This window comes from Gossypium raimondii, chromosome 13 (assembly GCF_025698545.1).
Source record: "Gossypium raimondii isolate GPD5lz chromosome 13, ASM2569854v1, whole genome shotgun sequence".
Lineage (NCBI taxonomy): Eukaryota > Viridiplantae > Streptophyta > Magnoliopsida > Malvales > Malvaceae > Gossypium > Gossypium raimondii.
In genome coordinates, this window is record NC_068577.1 from 38,755,640 (window position 1) to 38,772,795 (window position 17,156).

General features: G+C 30.3%; 2 protein-coding genes across 2 annotated transcripts; one reads left to right on the forward strand and one right to left on the reverse strand.

Moving 5' to 3' along the window:
* Positions 1 to 2,455: 2,455 nt before the first annotated feature.
* LOC105781792 (uncharacterized) lies at positions 2,456 to 3,494 on the reverse strand. The gene has a single exon (XM_012606318.2). It carries the CDS (start codon positions 3,377 to 3,379, stop codon positions 2,783 to 2,785), a length of 597 nt encoding a protein of 198 aa, XP_012461772.1. The 5' UTR covers positions 3,380 to 3,494; the 3' UTR covers positions 2,456 to 2,782.
* Positions 3,495 to 14,611: 11,117 nt separating this feature from the next.
* LOC105783900 (subtilisin-like protease SBT3.17) lies at positions 14,612 to 16,919 on the forward strand. Its single transcript, XM_012609612.2, has 2 exons — positions 14,612 to 15,011; positions 16,636 to 16,919. The coding sequence occupies exons 1-2, from the start codon at positions 14,705 to 14,707 to the stop codon at positions 16,707 to 16,709; spliced, it is 381 nt and encodes a 126-aa protein (XP_012465066.1). The 5' UTR covers positions 14,612 to 14,704; the 3' UTR covers positions 16,710 to 16,919.
* Positions 16,920 to 17,156: the final 237 nt, after the last annotated feature.

A 17,156-nucleotide genomic window follows, 5' to 3' on the forward strand; every position in this document is an offset into this window, starting at 1 on the left:
AAGAAGACAATTAAATTTTGTTTTGGTTATTTTCATTAATTTTGGTCTTTCATTTTATATTTTAAAATTTCAATTTTGACCTAAATAATAATTGTTAATTTTTTAGTTAAATTTTACTAATCCTTATTAAATATAATTTGTGGATTTAATTTCTTTATTTCTCAATTTGATCACGTTTAATTTATACTTTTTTTCAAAATTTAAAATTCTAACCCTAGATCTAACAATAACTAATAAATCTATTAATCAAAATTATAGTATTTTTGTGAGTATTATGTTGAAATAGCGAACTAATATGACATCACGGGTGCAATAATATGTTTGTCGATAAAATTTTAAAACTATAAGACTTTAACTTAACAACTTAATGATTTCTATTGGTCAAAATTGAAATTTTAAAATCTGAAAAAGTAAAAAAATTAAAAATAACTAAATTAGAATATAAATATTAAATCTAGTAATTTGTCTTAACATTTTCTAAGCGGGAAATTCAATCTAAAATTGTATCCTTTTAAACAACTGATTGAATTAAATTGATATCCACAAAAAAAAATTTAAGAAGAAGCAAAAGTAAATAAACTAGGAGTCAATTTTTGTTTTGGTAAATTAATTAAAATAGTTACAATTTGATTACTAAATTATTTAAAAGTTTTTATTTAAGTTATTGGGTTATTAAAACGATTCTATATAGCTTTCTTTATTTGCTTTGCCTGCACCAATTGAAAACTCTTTATCTCATTTCCTTTTACAGTTTAGTTTTCTTCATAAAACTATTTTAAATGTCATGAATTTGCGAACAAAAATTCAAACAGATTTTTTTTCAATTTTTGACACTGACCGTCAGATAGACTGGCATTTAAAATGTCGATGGGTACTAATCCGCCATATCGATCATCGAATCGTCATTTGGAGCTCGCTGAAAAGAAAAAATTAAACAATTTAGTGACTAAAATAAAAACATTTTAATAGTTTAGTAACTCAAATGAAAACTTTCAAATAATTTAATGACCAAATTACTAAAACGAAATTTAATGCCTGATGTTGAAGTTTTTAAAAAAAAATCATGTACGTGAAGTAATTCGTCACTGGTAAGGCAACACAGTGTAGTTAGTTGCCTATCTAAACAAACTTAATTAACTCTTCTAAATAGGAAATAAATATTGTGGAATTTCTTGAAGTTCACAACCTAACTAATCACAAAACCATTTTGTTTGTTTGTTTAATTTTTATGAATGAAAGTTTCGAGCTTGGCTCATTTAGTAGATATCACAACATATATGGAAAACAAGTATAAAATTAAATGAGCGAAACTAAAATTTAAATTTAATTAAGAGTCCAATTGTTTTTAATTTTATTGTTCATTAAAATGTTATCATGTTACATAGTATTAAAATATCAAAATAGTATCATGTTTGTAAAATAAAAGGTTAACATTAAAATATACTTATAAAATATTTATTTAATAATTAAGTCGAGGTAGACTTAAAAACTCTCATCAATATTGAGATGTCGGTTGACTTATGACATCAACTTAATAAATGGCGGTATCAATATACAAACGATATGGGTGAAAAGTTTGTGTAATAAATTTAAAATGTACAAAATGATCAAAACAAAACTTAGTAGGAATGGTAAAGTTAAGATTTTATAAATGTTAAGTAGCATAGGTTTAAATCTCATTATTTGTAAGATTTTATTGATTTTATTTAGAAATAATATAAATAAAAAAATACTCTTGTAAGAATATAATTTATTTTAAATATGTAAAGATATTTTAATAATTTTTAATTAAATTAGTGTTTAATTGACTCATAACACTAAGAATTTTGATAATAATAGAGATATAACCACATAGGATCAAATGTCATTTTAATAATTAATTAAGTTTTATTATCCCAATCAACTTAAGTTAATTTTCATGGTTGTCGACTCTCATCCTATAAATATCCCACCTCAAAATTCATTTAATCTTTCATTCTAAAAAATGTTATTTTTACTAAATTTAAAGTTTTTCACTTTTGAAATTAGAATCGTGATTTTACTTCTGATAAGTTAGGATTTTTATGTAATATTAAGTTGTTTTTAATCGAATGATTTTGTATGACATTTTAATATCTTGATAAAATAATAATTTGTAGAGATTGATTAATGTAAATTCTTAAAAAATTAAGATAAATTATCTTTACAATTTTAAATTTCTTGAATATTTATTAGAAAATTAACATTTTGTCTGAATTTTGTTATTACTAGTGTGATGGTAAATCATATATTAATTACTATTTTAATAAGTCTTACATTTAATCATATTATGCAATTTTTTAAATAGTTGAATTTCTTAAAATTTGATCTAAAATCAAAATTGACTGGCTTCGCAACGTAGTGTAAGATTTGCAGCAGTGGAAGTGGCAGATAATATGAAAAAGAAGGTGATAGATACAGAAACACACAGGTCAAGTTTAGAAAATGTAAAAAAAAGGAAATGAATAAAAGAAAGAGTGAAAAATGGTGACTTAAGATGGATCAGCCTTTGTCTACGGTGGTCCAGTGGAGCTCTGCATATCACCCACATGGAGTAATGTAATCTTCACTCATATTCTCATTAAACATCACATGCAACTTTACTAATGACTTTCAGTCTCGAAGACATGCATCATCATTTTTCTCCTCATATTGCATACAAAAATACAAAGAACAATAAGAAATTAAAAAACAAATGTTTTAACAGCATCATCAGAATTAAGCCCCTCAAGTGATAAAGAATTAATGGGGTGTTGCGGAGCAGTTAACGAGAGCGACGATTGATTAGGCCATACTTAGCTGTTCCTGTTCTGCTGCTACGCCTTGGAAGATAGACTATTGATTCTGAAACTGCACATGTTCTTTTACAACAAGTGTAAAGATTAATGAACCCGAACCTGTCACTGATACTCCTTGTAATCTTAGCTCCACTCCTGAATTTGCTTGATGATCGTTCATCATCATCTTCATCATCCTTGGAACATTCCACCAACGCTGTGAAAAATGGGTCCTTTCGGAAACTCTCCGCGACGGCGGTGGAAGTGGAAGAGGAAGATTTCTTTCGGTTGAATGAAGCTTCCTTAGAGGTTGGTGGTGGCAATGGCAGCAACTTGATGGAATCTTTCTTCTTGTGGCTTTGTAGCATCTTAGGGATCCCTGGTAAACGTTCCCATGAAAATGGCACGCCTGAATATCGGAACGGAGTCACCGGACTGAGAGGGGAATCGTCTTGATAATACGAAGATCCAAGTGAAGATGGCAACGACGACGACGAAGAAGAAAAGGAAGGTGTTCGCAGGGAGGAAGAGTACTTGGTGTCAAGTTGTTTGGGTGACATTTGGTCACGCCATGAAGAACCCATTGCTATACACAAATAATAAAAGGAGGGCCAGGGGAGACCTATTTCTTATATGGTCTACTTTCTTTTTCTTTTTTCTTTTTAATCTGACATTTGCAATTGCATATATATATATATCATACATAGAGAGAGAGAGAGAGAGAGAGAGAATTCATTTTTGGGGGTAATATTTATAAAGAAAAGGATATTATTAATTAACTAAAGAACGACCCATGGCAATAGGCAAGGCATTGATGGGAAAGGGTAAGGAAAAGAAAATGACTGAACATAGGTATAGAATGGGAATTAAATTGGGGGTGGTAGTCATAAACCCTACTTTTTTGGTATTGGAAAGTGGTTGTTCACGGGCTGACCCGAATATTGGACCCTAACCCGGTAATGTTGAATCAATCTTAGCAGTGTTTTTATTGTTATTTATTGAACGACTAACCCATTCAAGAAATAGTTCTATATATCCATTTACTTATTTTTCTTTCGGGGTCCCAACATTATGCTAGATTAAATCAAATAATGAAATTTATATTTTTTCGGTAAAAAGCACTATAAAGACCTTTGTACTAAAAGTTAAATTATATTTTATCTTTTTACTTTAAAAATAGACAAATTAGTCCATATACATTAGATCAATGAGAAAACGAGTTCTTCTATTAAAAATTTCATCAAATTCTATTATTAAAAATTGGTCCTTCTACCTCAAAATGAGGTACACATGGCACGCATTGTGTAACTGTTTGATTATTTTATCAAGAACGTTAGATTTTAACAATAGATATTGATGAAATTTTTAACATAAAATACCAATTTGCTCTTTAATATAATGTAAAGGGAATAATTTGCTCATTTTTTTGAGTAAAGGAACTAAAAGCAATTTGACTCCTAGTACAGAAGCCTCTATAATGCTTTTACCTTTCTTTCTCTTTGTTTAAACTTGGAGATTATTTCTTTCTCTCTTTTTTTGATAAAATATTTTTATTCGATATATATTTAGATATTTTTATTATGTATTATCTAAATATTTTTATCTGATGTCTAGAATTACCCAAGGGTGAAGCCAGAACAATTTTTTAAGGGGGCCGAATAAAAATTTAATTTTTTATAGTCTATATCTTTATAATTTTTAAAGTATTAAATTGAATTTTTATAATTTTAGGGGGGCTAAAGTGTAATTTTACCTTCACTAATTTAAAATCTTAAAAAAATTTAGAGCGCCTAAATGGCAATTTTTCATTTTAAGGGGGGCTAGGCACCCATATCACTCACCAACCCTTAAATAAGAAGATAAAAGTGATTCAGTACACTCAAACTCACATCCTCCTGCATATGCAACAATGTCAATACCAACTAATCTAAAACTCAGTTAGCAAACGAAAACCATATTTAGATGTAAAAAAAAAAAAAACAAATTTAAATATTCAATTTTCAAATCTACAGTGAATACATCTTTAGATAATATATAAATCTTCCAAATTATATGATTATTTAGAAATTTTAATATACTATGATAAATACAGATATTATACCCCAAATTCTAATAACATAAAAGTAAATTCAACATTAAACAAAATATTAACCTCTATGTTATATATATATGTAGTTCAGGTGTATCCCAGATAAAAGTTGTATAAATCCAGCTTTTCATAACTTGGCAATAAATTAGCATTAATTGTAAGTGGTTGAATTAAAGCTCACATAATTAATACCTTAATCTTTTGCTGATAGATTCTGCAATCAAATTGTTCATTATTTTTCTTCTGTGTGCCATTTATTTCATTCAACACATCGGGTTTTCAATTTCTTTTATACAACTTATTGATTCTTTTCAAATAAGATCATATCGAAATGAGGTGTGTGTGAAAAACAACAGTGATGCACGTGAGTCAGCCGAAGCACTTTTAATGCATGAATGAAAATTGCTATCAATTTAGCAACATGGCGTGTTCAGACTTAAATGGTGACTTTTCTCTTTTCCTTTTTCTTAAATTACATTTAATGTCTCAAATTTTCTAGTTTTTTACATTTCAAATCATAACTTTAATTTTTTTCTGCAATGATTGGTATTTGATTTTATATTATAAGGAGCTTTTAATATTTTTTTTATAATTAATAATATATTATCGACATTTATTTGGAGGAGTGATTAAAATTGTAAAACACGATAATTATTTTTTTTAAGAAAATCGTCCATCTTTATTCTCAATATTATAATTTCTGGATTCAACTTCACCTTCCGAAGGTTATGGAACTGGAAAGTTATTTGATATGCTCCAAAAATCTGCTTCAATATATTCTAATTTCCACATGAGTGTAATGTGTGCAATTCCTTTCCCTCAAAACAAATAGAATGACTAGCCCATAAGAATTCCTTTGTCCAATTGTACGTAAGTCCAGAATTTGGTCCCAAAGGTGTTTAGAAAAAAGTGCATGTGAAAAATTATGGTCTAGATTTGATAAACTATACAGCTTTGCGTAGAAGTTGCTAAGAGTTTTCTTGTCCTATATTCTCAGCGTTTTGAATTTTTTGATTAACATATGCAACTGGATTGCTTCACCGTAGTACCTTCATCAGCAGTTATAAGAATATCCCAAGTTTCCTTAGTAGTTGTACGCTTAGATATTCTCTTAAATTCTTTACTATTCACGTCGCAGAATATAACATATAGAGTTTTAGAATTCGCATTTGCAAGATGCTCTTCATCAGTGGCCATTCCAATTCAAAGCTTGGAGTTCTCTGTGTTGCAATTTGAATAACAAGTGGTTCCCTAGTGAGAATAGCACGCCATGTTTTCTCATCCATGAATTTGATGAAGGCTTTTTATCTAGCCTTCCATTAAGAGTAGTTGCAACTGTCCACCATAGGAGGATGAGTCTGTTGGAAAAAATCTAGTTCAAAAACAGTTTTTTTGCATAATGGAAAATAAAAAATTTGAAAATCGAGCCGGTTTGTGATATTTATGAAAATAAACTCTTTACCAAAATTGCACCTGTGTTTTTGGCTAAACAGATCCTTGTCGTTCCCGGCTTTCAACTGAACGGCCTTCTCCGCTAGTCACTTCAAGTGTGGGCTTTAACGATCCAAATCAAACACAAAATTAGAAATAGTTTTCTTTACTCTTAATGTGAAAGCAAAAAATCTCTCTCCATAGAAACCAGCAGAATTCTTATTTCGAAGAATAGAATTAATACTTAGAGAATAAACTCTAACTATTTTCGAGCAGAATAACAATATCTCAAAAATCATTTTTAGCCCTACCAATGACATCTATTTATAGGGAGAAAAAGTGAACTCCTTATTGAATTGTAGAAGTCTATTTCAAATAGAAAAACAAACTCCTAGTCTAACTTGAAGTATAGGGGGCAGAAACCCTAGTTAATTAAACTAGGGTTTGTCGTCCCTCTCTTTAAACATGAGGGGCTTTTGGGCCTCTTTCATATTCGGTCCAATTACAAGCACTTCTTAGACTTTTAACCCATTACTTTATAATTCGATCCAACCCAATATTTGTTTTTCTATTTCCCAAAATAAAATGTTTGTTTTAACTCAGTACTTTATAATTCGATCCAACACGATACTTAGTGTCTATAAATTAAGCTCTTTTCATCGAAAATTCCTTATTCTTTTGAAAAGACAAAACTCTCTCAAATTTCTTCATTGATTATCTTGTTGTCAAGTTTCTACAAAAATAAGAACCCAAAACTTAGCTCTTAGAATTTAAGTTAAGACTCTTGTAACATCCCGCCCGAAAATGCCTTAGTGTTCGAATAATGTATGTAGAAATAATGCGTATAAAGTAAGTCCAAAGTAGGAAGGTAATAAATTCAACTAGGTATAAGAATTCCTTGGGTACGCCTTCAGGCTAAGTCTGCATTAGGCGAGCTTGGTGGTTTGGTGGACTTTTTTTAAGAGTATATGCTACCTTAGTTGTTAGACAAAACATTAAGCCCTTAGTGTTAAGACCTTATTTTGAAAGAACTGTATGCTTAATTATTATTTTATTATCCTAGTTGAACAATCTGGTTAGACGAACGAGAATTTGGTTAGTATAGAACTAAGTTTCTGTAACCTGTTAGACCTGTATTTATAAAGAGAGTGAAGTGCTTAGTCACTAGGAACGAGGGGTTTGGATGGAAATCAAACTTATCCACTAAGTTTTTCCTTTCGTGTATATTTGTATAAAACAAGCATTGGCTTATTGAGCAAGTTTTATGCTTTATTTGGCAACCACATTTTCTTTTCAACTTTTTTTTTTTGTAATTTTTCTCTCGAAAAACTCTAGACTTAGAATTTGCTTAAAGACTTGGGTTCGCTATACTCAGCCAACTCTACTATAGTTTGGTACCTGGAAAATGTCAATGAAACTTAAGTTATTTTCATGGTTATTTACAAGAACCTAGGGTTTTATGCTTTAAGGTCAATTTGAGGTGTAAGAGAGTAAACTTTTAGATTCTGGGTTTCCTGTTAATATTCATATTTAACTTGTTTAGTTTTTCTGGTAAAATAATCTAACAAGTTAACTCTTCATATTATAGCTCAAGAAACTCTTGAAAACCCTCATGATAAGCGCAAGAGTCCTGTTTTCTGATCTTGCTATAATTTCTAGTGGGTTCCTTCTTGCTTCCATGTGTATGTGTATATGTTTCCATTTTTTCGATTGAGGTAAGCACTATTATCCCATGAGATGATGTGTTTGTACATGAGTAATAAAAAGTATGTGGTTATAAGTCTAAGTTAGTTGTTTGTGTAAATGGAGTAAGGGCCTTTCTTCGTGCTTAAGCATCACCCATTGTTTCTAGAATGAACAATGTGAGCTGAGCTATGAAAATTAAATCATGGTGATGCCTTCAATGAAATGAGCATTGAATTGGCAGATCGTGATACATGAAAATGGATCATGTATCCTCGGGTAGGGCACGTGTTAATATGAACCAGATTGGCAAATCATGATGAAAAAAATGAAATGAATACTAAGGCTTAATCATGGACTTGGGTGTGGCTAGCACAAAGAAGGATGTCTGCATGATTGTATGGGCATAGTGTATGCGCCAAAAGAATAGTGTCTTTAGTAAAGTCTACTTGTGAATGGTACTCGTCAAAGGGAAAATTGTATGATTTACTGAGTTGGAAAGGTTTATTAGCTATTGATTTGTTTGCTCTGGAACTCACTAAGTTCTTTGAACTTATTTAGTTACCTTTCCTTCTTAGGATCGCTAATGAAGTAAAGGCATTCTCGAAGACTACGCTAGAAGATATCTATTCCGTGAGATTTTTAATTATTTTGTATTATGCATAGCATGAGCTGGTGTCAAGATGGTGTCATTCAAAGACTGGATTTTTGTATTTTAAAACTACTCTTTTGAAACCATTAGTTCAATGAAACCTCAACGAAGTAATTATGTTTTCTTGCAAAGTAACAAATTATATATGTTGAATGATTAATGTCAGTCTAATTGTATGTGTATGTATACGACACTGTAGTCAAACATGAGTTATGCCAAACATGGTTTTTAGAACTTCCAACAGAACCTCCTTATTTTTTTTTCCTTGAAAATGTATAACCTTATTTATCTTTAATTTCGTAAAGATTGTACAAAATCACATTTGTTTGAATTGTATTTTCAAGAAGACCACGCCTGTACAAATTTAAAAGAAAAGAATTTTGAGTCAGTGATGCGCCAATCCTAGTTCCTTCTTAAGGATCAAGTTTGGGGCATTACAACTCTATTTCTTGATTGTGTTGATATTTAGAAGTAATTAAAAAAGGTTCACAACATATGAAACTAGGTTGGCCAAAAGAATAGCATCTACGAACCTAGATTCACTTGTGTTAATGTATGTGTTTTAATGTGTTTTTTTCGTTAATGAATATTTGTCTAACAGTTGATGCATAGGGAATATTTTGCATTTCCTAAATTTCAAGGTTGCTTTTAGGGCATTGAGTAAGATTAAATTTGTCTCCTTTAGTAACAGAGCTGTCACTTAGTCTATAACCTTGCATGCCAAATCTTTTGAGTACTTTATCAATATAGCTTTTTTGTGACAATCCAAGAATATCCTAAAATTGGTCTCATTCCTAAAACAAAAAAGACGTCCCAAAGATATTTCATCTCAAAATGTTTAGATAAAAATCTCTTAGTTTCATGCAATAAGTCAATATCATTAGTGGCAAGCAAAATATCATCGACATATAGAACCAATAATATATACTTACTCCTATTGAATTTGTAATACACACAATCATCAACTATATTCATCTCAAAACGAACAAGACAATTACTTGATGAAACTTGTAATACCATTGACAGGAAACTTATTTGAATCCATAGATGGATTTTGTTAATCTACAAACCATATTCTTTAGGTTTCCTGACTCAAAGGTTTTTGGTTGCACCAATAAATTGTTTCTTTATATCTTCATTGAGAAACATATTCTTAACATCCATCTGATGTAAATTAAGATCAAGATAAGCAACAAGCGTCATTATTTTCCTAAAAGAGTCTTTCGATGAAACTAGGAGAAAGTCTATGTAAACTCAATACATTCTTTCTGAGTATATCCTTTAGCTACAAGATGGGCCTTATATATCTCCACATTACCATTTGCATCCCTCTTGGTTTTAAATATCTATTTACAACCAATTAGATTTGCACATTTAGGTAATGGGACAAGTTCCCAAACTTTTGTCTTGCATAGACTTATACTCTTTTTGCATGTCACCAATCCACTTTTTAGAATTAGAAATTTTCATGGTCTAACGAAAGTTGATTGGATCATCTTCCATCATTTCATTAACATCCTCATGTTCTTGGATAAATACAACATAATAATTTGAAATAAAATTTCTCCTCTTTCTCGTGGACCTCATTAATGACACTTATTCTTAAGGCTATTGAGTTTGTTCTTTTGGGACAATTACCTCATCTTGAATGAGGAGTTGTTCAACATTATCTTTGTGAGGTTCTGGATTCACTTCTTGATCAATGATAGGTATGAGAACCTGAACATCATCAAAAGTGATAACATGAACTGAGTTAGAATCCAATTCTTCCTAAAAGACAATGTCTCTAACCTTATTTCTCACTCCAAACTCAACATCCTCAAAAAATGTTGTAGCTCCTGTCTCAAAATATTCCTAATTATGGGATCATAAAACTCATAGCCCTTATATCACTTAGAATAATCAATAAAGTAGTTGCTCACAATTTTAGAGTCTAATTTCTTTTCATGTGGGGGCCTTGCCTCAACTCGACATCTCCAAATATGAAAGTGTTTTAGACTAGACTTTCAACATCTCCAAAGCTCATAAGGTATTTTTGTAGCAGCTTCAATGGATACTCTATTCAGAATGTAAGTTGTTGTCTTTAGAGACACTAGTCAAATGAACACTTTCAGACTTATCATGTTTCAACCTTTCTTCCTCTTGCACACAATGAGAAATGAGCTCATTTAGAGTCCATTTCTCCTTTTGACAGTTGTAACTAATTTTAAATTGGTTAAAGTGTGCAGGAAGCGATACCAAAACTATAAGAACAAACAATTCCTTAGAAAGCTCAATCTTAAGTGCCTTAATTCTTGAAACAACATGGAACATCTCCATAATATACTCCCTCATGTTTCCTTGATCCTTTTACTTCACATACATCAAAGAAGTCAGAAGTTATGTCATCTCAACCTTATCGTTTTTGGCAAAATGTTTCTCAATTTCATCAAGGAAACCCTTGACCTGAGTAATCTCTTGAGATTTTGTGTCCTTAAAGGCTTTTGGAATGTTGTGCTCATGATCATTAAACTCATGTGGTTTGAACGATCCCACCTCGTAAAATCCTTTTTAGCATTAGGGGTGCTTGTCGCAGTGTGAGATGCAAGTTGTTATTCTCTCAGTGCAAGGTCCATGTCCGTACAGCCAAGTACTATAAGTAAATGCCTTTTCCATTCCTTGAAATTAATCTCATTAAGCATGGGTATAGAATTTATATTAATAGATATTGTGGTAGCAGAAGATGAACTAACTAAATATAGAACAAAATAGATCAAAACAAACTTATATAAATATCCATAAGTAAACAATAAATTTAAAACAGTGGCTAATCCTAACTCAAGATACCAAACACAACATTATTATCAAGTCTTTGGACAGTAATTTTAATAGTAAGCGATATTCTTGTGTAGCAATCAAACATTGATAATAAATTATGTCAAACAATGAATCAATTTTGGACTAACTTATTGCTCACATAAAGTATCTTATAGTTGTCACACATTTATCACCACAGATGTTGTTGAAATTCTACCAAATATTAACTTATCTTTGGGTCAATTAATAAACACATGAATCACAAAACATATAATCATCTTGATACTTTAAATAAACTAATCTATACAAAAGAGGTCACTTTGGTAGCATCTTGTTTCAACTAATCTATTTAAAATATTAGATATCCTTAATTAAATCCCAAAGCCAAAATCAATTTATTTGTTTCAAAACATTTCAAATTTAAACCAAAATAATTTGAATAAAGGTAAATCCCATCTCAAGATGTCGACACTTCATTAATATTTCATCTTTGGACAAAAATATTAACTTGTAAGTGATATATCTCATTATAGTAATCAAAGACTAACAATAAAAACACGTCAAACAATAAATCTTCCTTTAGGCCGATTTATGGCTCACATATAAAATCGAATAATCGTCACATATTTATTACCACAACTGCACATGTAATTTTGTTAAATATTAACCTTCCTTTGGGCCTATCAATATTAATGTAGCTTAAGTTACATGCACACAACCTTTTATATTTTAAAACAAAATAATTTCAATAACAGAGGTCACTTTGGCAACTTATTATTTCAATTAAGTTATTTAAAATATATATAAACATACCAATATTCAAATTTAAAATGTTCATAACAATCAAAGGTCAAAACTAAAATTTCTTATTGCAAGACAGTTTCTAAAATAACCCAAAATAAGGTTCTCTAAATAGCTTAATAAAACTCGAAAATCTTAATCTTTAACTGATTTTTAAAACCATATATGTCAAAACCAAATAGAAATAATGTAGTGATTCAAGGCTAAATAATTAATAAGTACATGTATTCATAATTTTGGCATAAATAAAAACACCAAAGCAATTTACGCATGTATACTTGTATTCAAAATCAAATAGAAAAACTTACTCTGCATATACTATGTAAATCCAAAATGCATTTATGATTAAACAGAGATTCACATGAATACTTGAAAAATATTTTCAAGCCAATAAATCTCAAAAACAAAATCATAATAGATGTCAAATCCTAATATTATAGAACCAAACTTAAAACCAAGTTCTTTAAACATATAACATGAGTTTACATCAAAACACCTAAAAAATAAATAAATATATATATATAACACAAAAGATCACAACTTTAACAAATATCCATATCAAACCAATTCACACATATATTTATGTAGCCAACCAAAAATAACTTATAACCTTTGCCACATTCTAATTCAAAGCAAAAATTAAACATAGGTCCAGTCGTTAATGAATAAGAAAGGATTTCTACTCAATCAACCAAAGCAAAGCCACTGAAAATCATTTGATTTAAAAATTGAAACCCGTGAATACACATACCAAAATGCAGAATATCGAAATACATATCTAATAAAGAATACCAAAATAACCTGATTGAAATTACCAAATCAATCAAAGACTAAAATTACCTAATATAATAGCCATAGAAAAACAACAAACTAAAAATCACATTGATGAAATGGACAAAAAACCGTCCATTATCAATATAATAATGCTTTCCAACCGAAACATAATAATGTCGCACCAAATAATACTATTATCCCTAAGCAACCAAGATTTAAATCGCGTGGCTTTAGGCAACTATTTTGAGATCTTGATTTTTCTTATAATCCCACAAAACGATTAATGCCATAATCCATTTTTAATAATTCAACATAACGAGACTCTACTACCACTTGTTATAGAACTATAAAATTCTTTTATAAAACTTAATAAATCAATATCTGTTACGTAAAATCATCAAGAACAAAACTAAATGCGGAAGCGTACCTGAATCCATTGATTTCTTGGAATATTCGATCTTGTGGTTTTGATCTTGTAAATTAACACATAAGTAATTCAGAGAATGTGACTCTATCTTTTCTAAAGATGATATATTAGAAAAGTTACGTATGTGTAAATTGGGAACCATAACCCTACTATATAACTTTTGCACATTAAACTAATTTCTAATCAGCTCATCATTAATTGGAAAGATTAGAAATTAGTTACTAGAGTATCTACACATATTTGACTCATATTTTAGTTAATAACTAAAGTCCAATAAATCTTAACCAAATTAGATCACTTTTAATTTGCGCTAACCTTTACGATAGTAAATAATAACATGTAATTAGTCTTATTATGTATGTGATGTCTATATTTTTCAACAGTCATATATCTAAGTTTAACCTTGCATTACCCCTTAACTTGATGAATCGAATCTTAAACACTATGAATGCATATATGTGTATGATTGAGTATTAAGTTGGTTTGAATGATAATTATGATTTAAATTTTACGATTATGTAATAAGATAGCTTGAGTTGCTAAGGCAACGTAACGTGACATCACACAATCGAATCTGACGATTGGATTGAGTGTTAGGTGTTACAGGTTTATTTGAGTTGTAAATTTTGTTAATATGACAAACAATGATAGCATGCCACGTGCAATTTGGAATTAATGTCGACATTAGCAAATATCATGTCAACAAATATTAACAAATTCAAAAAAAATTAAATGTAAAATTTTGATCTATATGTTCACTCTGAATGCCGATTTAGAATTCTAAGTTAACTTATGAATAGATTTAATTTTCTTACATGATTCAAAATTACACTCGAATGTCAGTTTAAAATTTTAGGTTAACTCATGAATAGATTTATGTTTCTTACATGATTCAAAACTTTGATAAAATAAAATAAATTAATAAAATAAATTTAATTTTATAATTAATAAAATAAAATAAATTACATTTTCAAATAAAAATAATTAATTAAAATCAGTGGAGGTTGGTACTAAGTTTGTAAAGGAAAAGAAAACAAAAATGCGTTGAGCAATCCGGAGGCGGAGTTATCTAAGCAGGAAAAATGACAAGTAATTAAACAAAAAATTGGAATTTAATAATTTTCCATAAATAAAATAAATATTAAAATTTTTAACTTAGAGGTTAAGTATACGCAAAAAAATAAAAAAAAAATCAAAATCAAAATCGTGGTACCTCTAATTTAAAAGGGGAAAGTTAGAGCCAAACAATCTCCGATATGAACATCAATATATTCCCGATTTTATTCTGTTCGATAATTGCTTTGTGTTGTTTGATCCAAATGGCTGAATCTACAGACGCAACGAAATCATCTTCGGCGGCGGCGGCGGGGACGGATGCGGCGGTCCACATCGTTTACACCGAGAGGCCTCAGGATGAGCAGCCTGAAGCCTACCATATCCGGACCCTCTCCAACGTCCTCGGCAGCGAAGAAGCTGCTAAGGAAGCCCTGATCTACAGTTACAAGACGGCTGCCAGTGGCTTCTCCGCCAAGCTTACTCCCCAACAGGTTGCCGAAATATCAAGTATGTGCCTTTTTTTTTTATATGCTTTTTTTAAAAAAAATTCTTAGATTATTGTTGTTATGAATCACTATTTTAGGTTTCTTTTGTTAAGAATTAGGATTACCATGCAAACTTGAAAAATTAAAGTTATTATACTAAGAATCAGGATTGGCGTGTAATTTTATAAGGGTAAAGACAAGAAAAAGGAAAGTAAAACAAATAGCGAAAAGAAAATGCATCAAGAACCTTCGGTTTATCCAAAATAACTTGGTTTTTTAGGGTTTCTTGATAAAGCATGCATTTACTTATTGTCTGAATGAATAATGTTCTATCAGTAAAATGAAGATACCAATGTGGAAATTACTCAATTGTATTCAATTTATCATGCAATCCATCGAGGAAGAATAGTCTCCAGAAGAACATCCGAGTTGTTAGAATTTGAGACTTGGAACTTGAAAATTTTATCTTCGGTGATGTTGCTATCTCTTTTTGGGTTAACTAGACTAAAAACCCATGGCCCAGATTTTAAATTGGTACTCGAACTTTAATCCATTCTAATTGAGTCATCAAAGTATCAATATACTATCAATTAGGTTTTTCTTTCAGATTAGATATTAGTACACGCGAATCAAATCTTAAACAAGGGTCTATTTATTGCATGGACAACTTAAATTTTGATGTGTTAAAAGTAGCCCTTTTAAATTTTAACAATGCTGTTTATATTTTTCTAGTGTATTACATACTAGTTGCTCATGCAGTAGGTTCAAATATGTTTAAAATTGATCTCCATGTGAAATCTAAGCTAGAATCTAATCTCCAAAATGACGACAAGGCGAATAAAAAACTTGATTGATATGATCTTGGTACTTCGAAAATTCAATTAGAACTTTTCAAAGTTCAAGGACCAATTTAAAACTTTTTTCTTTCATGGAGCATCCTCGCAAGTTGCAACAATACAGATCTCAATGCATAACAAAAAAATGCTTTTTAGTTTTCTTTTAAAGATGAGAGGAGGAAAGAATTAGTCTGTTGATGCAGGATTTTCTGAAATTAACAAATTGACTTTTTACACCACCCATCTCTTGTGAATTGCTAATGCATCTTCATAAAAAGTGTTTCCATTTCTAAATGTTTCAATCTTTCCTCCCCCTTCCTTTTTGGGTTCAACTCTTGGTTTGAGCATATTGTGATGGGATAACATGCTTGTTTTATTATATAGGCTAGGGACTTTTCACTCTTTTAGGCAATGATGCCTCAATCCTTAAAAGATTTAGATTCTGTGTAGTGGGAAATATTTTGAAGAAATTAGAAAGCACTTTGCTAGATATTTATGTATTAATAGTAACAACAATCAGGTATAAGGTTGAAAGAGAATGCTTGACATCGAAATAGAAGAGGAAAAACAAATTTGGAAAGAAGAGTTAGGTATAAATGATGATACATCAAGTTATTATTGTGATTTGGGTGATTTCTAGGTAGGTTTTGTTGTGAGAAGGAACCATGGAAAACTGGTATAGCATCAGACTAGGCCATTTTAGTTAAATGTTGCATGTACTTCTTTCTTTCCGTGAACACAAAAGTTGTTCTTACATGTTACCGTGTTTGAACATTGGTAAGTAATTTGGTTTGTAATTGTACGTGGCAGAACAACCTGGTGTTCTTCAAGTTGTCCCGAGCAGGACACTCCAGCTGCATTCTGGAGCAGGCAAGCTGCACTAAGGCTCAAGAAACTCTTACCCTACTAAAAACAAAATCCTATGGAACAATAGTCTCATTGTATAAATATGTTTGACACACTCTGTGCTATGGGGGTGTGCTACATTATACTGTTTGAATCTTTGTTACATAGACTTATTTGCTTATAGATATAAATATGATGGGTTTAAGATAATAACAGGGTACTGAATATATCAGTACAATTTTTTCACACATTCTACAGCCATATCGTGTTGGTGCTATCTATAAAAATACATTAAGACATATTTTGAAAATGTTGCTACTCCGAAATCGGAAGATGATTTAACTATACTTGACTTTGCCCTTTACAAAGGCCTTTAGAATTTACTACATAAAACTATGCTCTGCCATAACAGCAGCTGTAAATTAGTTTTAGAGATTTTAGGGTCTAGTGTTTTTGAAATCATAAACAATACTAAACAAATAACT

Coding starts and splice junctions, on each gene's coding strand:
- LOC105781792 (XM_012606318.2), bottom strand. CDS start 3,379: ATGGGTTCTTCATGGCGTGACCAAATGTCACCCAAACAACTTGACACC.
- LOC105783900 (XM_012609612.2), top strand. CDS start 14,705: ATGAACATCAATATATTCCCGATTTTATTCTGTTCGATAATTGCTTTG. Junction 15,012..16,635: donor ACAGGTTGCCGAAATATCAA/GTATGTGCCTTT, acceptor TGTACGTGGCAG/AACAACCTGGTGTTCTTCAA.